This window comes from Arvicanthis niloticus, chromosome 9 (assembly GCF_011762505.2).
Source record: "Arvicanthis niloticus isolate mArvNil1 chromosome 9, mArvNil1.pat.X, whole genome shotgun sequence".
Taxonomy (NCBI): domain Eukaryota; kingdom Metazoa; phylum Chordata; class Mammalia; order Rodentia; family Muridae; genus Arvicanthis; species Arvicanthis niloticus.
Genome location: NC_047666.1, coordinates 23,370,112 through 23,378,986, shown reverse-complemented (window position 1 = coordinate 23,378,986; position 8,875 = coordinate 23,370,112). Strand labels below are relative to the sequence as shown.

Genomic DNA, 8,875 nt, shown 5'->3' with positions numbered 1-8,875 from the left:
AAAACGCGACTCCTAGGGCCAGCACTCACCCCAGCCGCCACTTGCCCAGCCCTGGGCCCCGGGTGCCTCCCACGGACAAGAAGAAACTTTGCAGAGCGACAGAATTAAAAAGAATTAAGACAACGTCCCTGGATGGACAGCTTAAAAGAAACCCGGAATATAGCTTAGGGGCCAGGAGAGAGACTGAAGAGTCTTACCTTGACCTGGTCCAGCACCACCAGAGGCCCGTTGACGCTGCACACCGTCCTATAGGCTGGGGGAGGGGAGGAGTGTGTGAAGGTCTCACCCTTAAGTCCCACTGTGCTCTACCTCTAAGAGAATATACATGTGCGCGCGCGCACACACACACACACACACACAGAGAGAGAGAGAGAGAGAGAGAGAGAGAGAGAGAGAGAGAGAGAAATCTTGAGAGAGAGAGAGAGAGACAGAGAGTCATCCTCTGTCTCCTGCCTTCTGTGCACCCCCCACTCCTCCTCAGCCTGGGCCATCAGGGTCATTAGCTGTGACAGCACCAGCCACCATTGCTGTAAGGGTCAAGCCCCTGCCACAGACCCCCCACTGTCTCGACACCTGCACGATGTTGGAGGAGGGCAAGGGGGCAGAGGCCTCCACAGAGGCCTGCCCAAGCCTGCTGAGTTCCCTACCCCATGGGCTTCCCCTCTGGCCTCAACCCCCACCCTTTCTACTCCCTCTTCCCAACTCCACTCAAATTTTCCAAAAGGTTCTGGGCCACAGCTGTGGCCTTCTGGACCCTTCCCCAGGCCCCCACTGCCCTCCCTTCACCCTGCTCTGATGAGCTCTGTGGGATGAGGGGTGCTGTAGCCCTGTTTCCTCCACCAATCTCTGGCCAGGTCCCACCAGCTCACTGGGCATCCTGTGGGGGAGGGAGGGGTGTTACCAGGAAGAAGAGTACATACACATACATGGACAGACAGACAGACAGACAGACACACGTACACACACCACAACTCCCAGGGTAAGATCCATGGACTGTCAGCCAGGAAGCCTACATTTGGTCCTGCTGACATTAGGTTAGCTCGGGGACTGAGGAGGCTGTGGTCCCTTGTGTAAGGGAATACCATAGCTACTCTCTTTCGGGGATTCTGGGGTGCACCAGTAACACAGTGGAGACAAGTAATTTAGCCAGACAAGATGAATGGGGTGCTGGGAAGGGACTGGGTCACTCACAGACCACAGAGGTCAGGTTTGCACAATGGGCCTGGGACTGGGAAAAGCCTGGCTTAGAGTCACTGGCATACTGGTGGCAGATCTGGGGAAGGGCCTGCACTGTGCTCCCCATCAGCCCACACTGGTTCACAGCATGCCCAGCCCCAGAAGAAGCCAATGTCCCTGTCTGTGCCCTCCCAGTCATTTAAGCTGTGTTCGCCGTGGGTGCACCAGAAGGAACAGATGTGCAAAGCCAGTCTTCTGCTGACCTTTGCAAGGATTCTCCCAGTGTAAGGACTATGCAAAACTCAAGGCTGAGCCTAGGTGGCCAGTGTAGGATAGCCCATTCCCTTCCCCTGAAGGAGGTCTACCTTTATCAGAGGCAGCATCCAGAAGAAACCCCTCCTGGAGTGAAGGACCAGCTCCCTGTCCTGGGTCTGTCCCTCGGCCAGCCTTGGTCAGTGGCTCCCCTCAGCCTCCTCCTGAGGCACCTGGTCTCACAGGGGACCACTACTACATCATCAGGCACATCTCCCTGGAGGGTCCTTTTCCTTCTCCTCTCCCACCTCTACCTTCCTTGGAAGAAACCCACAATGTCCCCCACTGAAGGGCTTCTTGCAGACCAGCCCAGGCCCTGCTCCCTCTCTGCCATTCCCTGTTCCCTGGGACTCTGCCCTCTCTTCCTCATCCTTTCCTTTCTGTTGAAGCTATCCAACTGCCATTAATCACGGCACATAAACAATCACTTAAATGGAGGCCTACTACCCACTGGGAGGGACAGAGTGAGCATGGCATTACGGAAACTGTAGGGAACTACAGGCTGTTGAGATTGGAGGCCAGCCAATGAGGTAAAGAACAAGATGGTGGGCCTCACAGAGGCCAAGGTGATCAGGTGAGGTATGAAACCAGTAGGCAAAAGAGACGAAGGGTCAGTGAGATGGACTTGAGAGCAGATTGGGCGCTCACTCTCAAGTAGGGGATGCCCTCAAGTTAGGGGAGTCTCCCAAGCAGCCCCAGGGAGTTGTGGAAAGTGCCCAATGGCAGAGTTGAAAGAAGCCCAGTGGTTTTAGCTCCTCAGTGCCTTGAGGGACAAGAGAGGCTGGAGATGATTCCTGGAGATGATTCATGACTCCACTAGGCTGGCTTCCAGTGAGGGGAGAGCTGTCAGGAATGACCTCTGCTGTGCTCAGCACAAGGCAGACACAAGGCAGTGCATAAGGCTGGTTGAGTTCTGGGAGGCGCTAACTGGCTGCCTGAGCTCAGTATTCCCATGTGTCCCACAGAACCAACAGGTATCTCCACCTTAGTCCCAAACCAAATGAGAACCCTGATGCCCAGCATGGAGCCACACTTTGAGCTTTTGGCTCTGAGGACCACAGAGGAAAAGACAAGAAAGAATATGTATAGAAGGGGGGGTGGTGGTGGGCCATGTGGCATACGTTCTGATGAAATTTTATACACTATGAAATGGTATAGAGTGAAGCTGGTGACCAGCAGAGGCAGGACCAGGAGCAGCACCGGGCCAGGGTGGGGAAACAGACTGGCAGGTGAGTGTTTCCAAGCCTGAGGAGTTGGGGGAAGACAGCAGTGAGCCTAGGGTCAAGAGGCTGCAGGGTGTGTGGGTCAGAGTGTCTTGTCTCAGGAGGGAAGAGAGCCCTAAAGGCCAAAGAGTCACTTCCAGTCTCACAGTCTTGGAAGACAGGCCTTTCTGCTTTCTTCTGTGACAGCCCGCTCCCCAACTTCAAGACTTCACAGTTTGCCCTGTGAAATCTCTATTAACCCTGAGGTCCAGCAATTTGACCTGGAGATGGAGGTTAGAGATTAGAGGCTGGGCACCCTGCTTATGTGATGGAGGAAGGAGAGCCGGGAGCAATGCTGGTGGCCTGCCTGACCCTCTGGGACTCGGGTAGGGAGATCATAGCTTTGCTCAGTCCAGACCACATGGTGACCCCGTGAGGTGTCTGAGTCATCTCTGCACACCCAGCTCTAGACAGGCAGAGTGACTGGAGGAAGACTCTCTCTGCAGTATGGAGCCCCCACTGTTGAAAGCTACTCACGTTACCAGTTTCTATTCAACTGCAAGCCCTTCAGGCCGTGCCCTTGCCTGCTTCCCACAGCACCTCTACCCAACCTCGCCCTCCCCCCTTGAAAATCCCCGGAACCCCAGACTGGCACCTTGAGGGATTGCAGACCCCAACATGAGACTAGACTGTTCCTCAGAACCTTCTGTTTTTATTGGTTTTGTGTGTGTGTGTGTGTGTGTGTGTGTGTGTGTGTGAGTGTGTGTGAGTGTGAGACTGATAAGATTTCACTCTTGTTCCATTTGAGTCACCATTGATTTGCCTTGATTAGTGGCAGTTGGATGGCATTCACAGTCCAGGCTTGCTTCAAACTCACTCTTCTTGCCCAGGCTGACTTCAAGCTTGTGGCCTTCCTCCTGTCACATCCTCCTGAGAGTTGGACATACAGACATGCCAGCACACTTAGCTTTGGGTTGTCCAGTTAGGACTCAGGCAAAGGGAAACAGCACCAAAGATCTCCCTGGCTGGCGGGCACCCTGACTGTCTCCCTTGCATGGAGAGGTAAACTAATGTGGTTCTGGGGCACTCAGGGATTATGGCTACTGCCCACCCAGGGATGTCCCACTTGACCCTGAAGAAAGAAACAGGATGATGAGCTGCCAGGAGCTCCTCTGACCTCAGGGCACTCACTCAATGGGCTTTCCCCAGACTCCTCCCTGTCCAACCCCTTCCATTGTCTCTGACACTGGAGTTGCTTTGGGGGCTGCGGGGTGGAAGAGCCGCTCCCTACCCCCACAGCCCAGCAGCCTTCCCTTGAAAGGCTCAGCGGGGATCCCAGGAGGCCCTAATTAGTGCAGGCCCTGCCACACCTGCACTGTCTTGTCTTAGTCTCGCCCCCCCACCCCCACCTCCGTCATCCCTTCCCCCCAGCAGGCTGGAGGCCAGGGTTGGGGCAACCCTAGTGCAGCAGATTCTGCTCCTCCATCACATCCAAGCTGGGGGGCCTGGGTGAGGGGTCACCATTCGAAGATGGGTCTTAGAATCAAACCTGCCTATTAGGACCCCACTGTAACTCCTTCCCCTTTGGCTCTGACTCTGGGTTAATGACCTGACCCGGCTCCATCCCTCCAACTTGTCCTTTTGCACATTTGCACAGGCTGTACCCCCCCACCCCCATGAAAGCTCCATATCTACCCATGGACCCCATGAAGCTGCACCTCCACGATAAGCAGAGACCCTTGGGGGAGTAAGGGTAGCTCCACCAGGCAAGGAGGGCCCTGCTTCCCAAGGTGGATATTGCTAGCACTCATGTCCAGTTCCAACCCTGTTCTGCCCCCACTTTTCTGGCCAGCTCTGTCCCTCAGTCTAGCATTAAGACACTCTTCCACCACAGTTGTGCCCTGTGATGGCCAGACTCATGCCTGGCAGCAAGGGAGGAGGGCAAGGGAGACAGCCTACCTGTCTAAGAGGGACAACAGACTCTCTTCACCACATCTCCCAGGAAGAGCGTCTCCAGGTACCCAAGATAAATGCAGGGGAATGAGAAACTAGACTGACCCAGGCTAGGAGGGTGTCCTTGGAGGGTTGGCCAAGCCTCTAGGGATATCCTGTGTGGACTCTCAGCCTGTGGTAAGGTGATGGCACCATGGCAGAACCTGGAGGGCATCCTTCCATAGCCTCTGCTGTGTCACTGTGAACATGGTTTTATTGTCTTGGGTGGGGGGTGGGGGTCAGAACCTACAGGGTGTTGACAATAAACACGTTCCTGGCAGGAGGGAACTGGTGAGAGGCAGCTCCAGCCCGAGCTCTCCCACCTGGAGGAGAAAGTGGTGGGCTGGGCGAGGTGAGGCTACACCAAGGTTGTCCCAGGAGATCCTTGTAGATCCCTGTGAGGCCACATTCCAGAGGGAAAGCTGAGCCTGGAGGTCCAGACTCCTGCCCCACCCAACCTGGCAGCTCTCCTTTGCCCGCAGGTGGGAGAGCCTGTGAGGCAGAGTATCAGATAGCTCTAAACCTGGGGACAATGGTGCCCTCTCTCCTCTGATTTCCCGGCTCTCATGACCGGAGCTTTTGCATAGAGGGCTATCTCTGGACTCTGTGTTTACATAAGGCAGGGCCTTCTGGCCTCTGTGAGAAACCTGGCCCACCCCCTTGCACCCTTTCTTCCTAGTTGGTGCACAATGTGTCTGTGTCAGCCTCAGCTAGTCCCAGCACCCAGGGCTGTGTTCCCGGAAGGCTGAAAGGCAATCTGCTTGCTCTGAGCTCAGCCATGGGTGCCCTGTATGTATACTGCACCTCCTCTGTGGGGTTGGGTGGCCCTGGAGTCAGGGTGTCTAGCTCCTTCCCCTCCCCCAGCACACCTTGTCAAGGAGTCTCAGGCCCTGTTCAGCTGGGGCCACTCAGGCTGGTTTACTCCAGAGAGCTGGGCTGCCGAGACTACCAGGCCAGAGAGAGTGACCTTGGACAAGAACATGAGGGGTGTCTTTGGCCCTGTGGGTCTTGCCAGGTTTTCTGTGCCTGACACTGGCATGGTTCATCCCTCCAGACCAGGCACAGTTGCCTACTGACCAGATGAGAAAGGCACACCATGTGTGAACCAATACATGTTCTTACCCCAACAGTATACATACATTACTGCAGTTACACTCTATGTAAGCATGAATTACACGTGTACATTATATTCAAGCACCCGTGCTCATGCACGCACGCACGCGCGCGCACACACACCCCTCACCTCCACCCTGTGTGTACCAGCATGCACAGACATGCTGCTGCACATTTTGTGCCCTTCCCCCAGTGGAGAATGCCCTTCTAGTACATGTTTCTATGGAGACATTCTCCCCCCTAGAAGGGGATGCAGGCATCCATTGGCACAACACACTGGATACTGAATTCCTCAAGCCAAGTAAGTGCCCACTGACTATACTGCTATACACATCACTATACAGATACATTTGCTCACTCATACATGCCCACCTGTATTCTCCCTCCTTCCCTGCCTCCCTCTGTCTCTGCCTTTGTCTCAGTCTCAAGCTGTCTATCTCTGTCTGGGTCTGTCTGTCTGTCTGTGTCTGTCTGTCTGTCTGTCTCGCTTTTGCTCTTGTTCTCTTGATCTCTCAAGCTCTCTCTGGACTTTGGACCTTAGGATCCTGATGATAACAGTTGCTACTCAACCTTCTCCTCTAGGCCAGCCTGACTGGGGACCTCCATCTCGCCCGCCACCTGCAGAGGTGACCCATGTGCAGGTGATACTGCACAGTTCTTCTGGACTCAGAGCTCCAATCTCCTCCCTAGGTCTTGGTCCCCCTTCTCTGAGGCAAACAGCAGCGATCCCAGCAGCCCACTCTCCTCACCAGCTGGACATGAATACTCACTGACACGGGGGTGGGTGATGTAGTTTCGGGTCACAACCTGCACATGCTCTCGGGCCGTGCCTGGGTCGCAGCGATTGCTAGTGAATCCCGAGGCCCTGCTGTCTACTGTTGTGGCCATGGTGTGTTGAGAGCTGGGAGTCAGTGCCTGAGAAGACTGGTGGTAGACTTCAGTTTCAGCTGGAGCTGGAGCAGGCTGCTCAGCCTGTGCCAGCAGCCACCCCTCCCCTTCCTTATGTCTCTGCTTCCCTCCTCTTTTCTGCCAGGTTGACTGTAAACAGGGAAGCTGGCACGCACCAGCTCCCAAAGTTTCTCAGGCACAGGCTGAGCAGAGCCTGTAGTGGCTGCCCCACTAGGTCCTGAAAGCTTGCAATAAAGGACAGAACAAGGCACACAGCACCTTCTCTAGCCTCTGTGCCTGGAGATCCCTCAGCACAGTTGCCATAGTGAGGTGGCGTCAGCGTCTCCTTCTTTTAACAAGTTCTTGTCCCCAACCATATGGCTCCTTGGTCTCCTCATGCCCTATTTTTGGCAAGTCGTCTTCTCAGCCTGTGCCCTTTGTCTTGAGCCACATTTGGACACCCTTCCCTCTCCAGTTCCATCATCTTATCATCTTAGGGGTCACCTCCTGGCCAGTGACAGGAAGTTGCCATGTTCCTTGGATCAGTCTGTGCTGTCTTCCCTGCCACTCTCCCCAGCATTGGTCTGTTTCAGGTCTCTGCTCTTCCTCCCAAGCCTCCTATTCTGTTAACTCTTCTGCTGGGGGCTGTCTGTGGCTATAAAGGAACAGACTCCTCTTTGCATGCTTCCATGAGTTTACATAGCAGAAGAAATGATGTCAGCTTATGCCCGTGGTCCCAGTGTTACTTTTGTGTGTGAAATTATGCTACATATTAAAAATGCTACCATTGTGGGTCATTAGGTGTGATGATTAACTTTGACTGCCAAATTGACAGGACTTAGAATCATCTAGAAAATATAGGCAGCACTCCCCCCACTACTGCTACCACCATCACCAAGTCTCCCTACCATACTGACTGCATTTTGTCTAGGCTCTGCCCCACAGTTACCTAGCAACAGCCAGGTATGCCTGACTCACTGTAAAAGGGCTACTTGCCCCCTCTTCACTCTCTTGCTCATGCTCTGTCCCCTTGCTCCTGCTCCCCTCCCCCCTCTCTCCATGTGCTTATGGCTGGCCTCTACTCCTTTATTTCTCTTCTCTCTCCCTCCTTCTCTCCCTTCCTTACTCCCTCCCCCATCCCTTTCTCTGCCTCTACTACCCTCAGAACTCCCTTCTCCATGCCCTGAATAAACTCTATTCTGTACTATACCATCATATGGCTGGCCCCTCAGGGGGAAGGGATGCCTTAGCATGGGCCTGCAGAGGCACCCCCTTCCCCCACACCTGACTACACATCCACCAACATATTCCTCTCTCTCTCTCTCTCTCTCTCTCTCTCTCTCTCTCTCTCTCTCTCTCCATATATATATATGTGTGTGTGTGTGTATGTATGTATATATATATACATATATATATGTATATATATATATTTTTATAAAACACAACACTGACTGCAATCTCAAACCATGAACCAAAACAAACTTTTCCTTCATTAAGTTTTTTTCTACCAGATACTTTGTCATAGCAACAAAGAAGTAAGTAATTTGGAAAATTGCTATCAGGAGTGGGGCTGTTACTATAAACCTGATCATGTGGTGGTCTCTGGGCCTCTGCAACTGGTTCATGAGAGGAATTTGAAAGAGTTTTTCAGCCCTAGAATGGTGTAAGAAGAGTTTAATGGACTAATCTGTTTTGCAGAGGAAATCTCATGGCAGGTGTGTGGTCTGAATGAGAATGTCCCCCCATAGGCTAATATGTTTGAATACTAGGTCCTTAGTTGGTGGAACTGTTTGGGAAGGATTAGGAGGGGGCGTGGCACTTGAGGTGGGCTTTGAGGTTTCAAAACACTTGCATCATTTCCAGTGTTCTGTCTCTGCTTCTTTCTGTTTGTGGATCTGCCAGCAGCTGTTCCAGCACCATGCCTGCCAGCCTGCTGCCACACACCCTACCATGATGGCCATAGACTCTAACTCTCTGCAACTATGAGCTCCAAAGAACTCGTCTGTACATTGCCTTGAATGTGGTGTCTCATCACTGCAATAGAAAAGTGATTCAAGGACAGCATTTAGGCTGTAGCATGGTTCCTGCTCATCACTCTTCTGCAGGTCTGCAGTGAGGGACAGCATCAAAGACATGATGTGTGCAGTTTCTCAAAGAGCATGAGTTTTGAGTTACAGCCAAAGCAGGGTCAA

General features: G+C 53.3%; 1 protein-coding gene across 1 annotated transcript in view; it reads right to left on the bottom strand.

Moving 5' to 3' along the window:
- The window catches only part of Atp6v1b1 (ATPase H+ transporting V1 subunit B1), a 17,029-nt gene extending 10,231 nt beyond the window's left edge, over window positions 1-6,798 (bottom strand). The window contains exons 1-2 of the mRNA XM_076939977.1: window positions 6,566-6,798; window positions 198-253 (exon numbers count right to left, since the gene is read on the bottom strand). Of these exons, the coding sequence (XP_076796092.1) occupies window positions 198-253; window positions 6,566-6,683 (174 nt within the window). The 5' untranslated portion in view covers window positions 6,684-6,798. The remainder of the gene's footprint in view (window positions 1-197; window positions 254-6,565) is intronic.
- Between the last annotated feature and the right edge of the window lie 2,077 nt (window positions 6,799-8,875).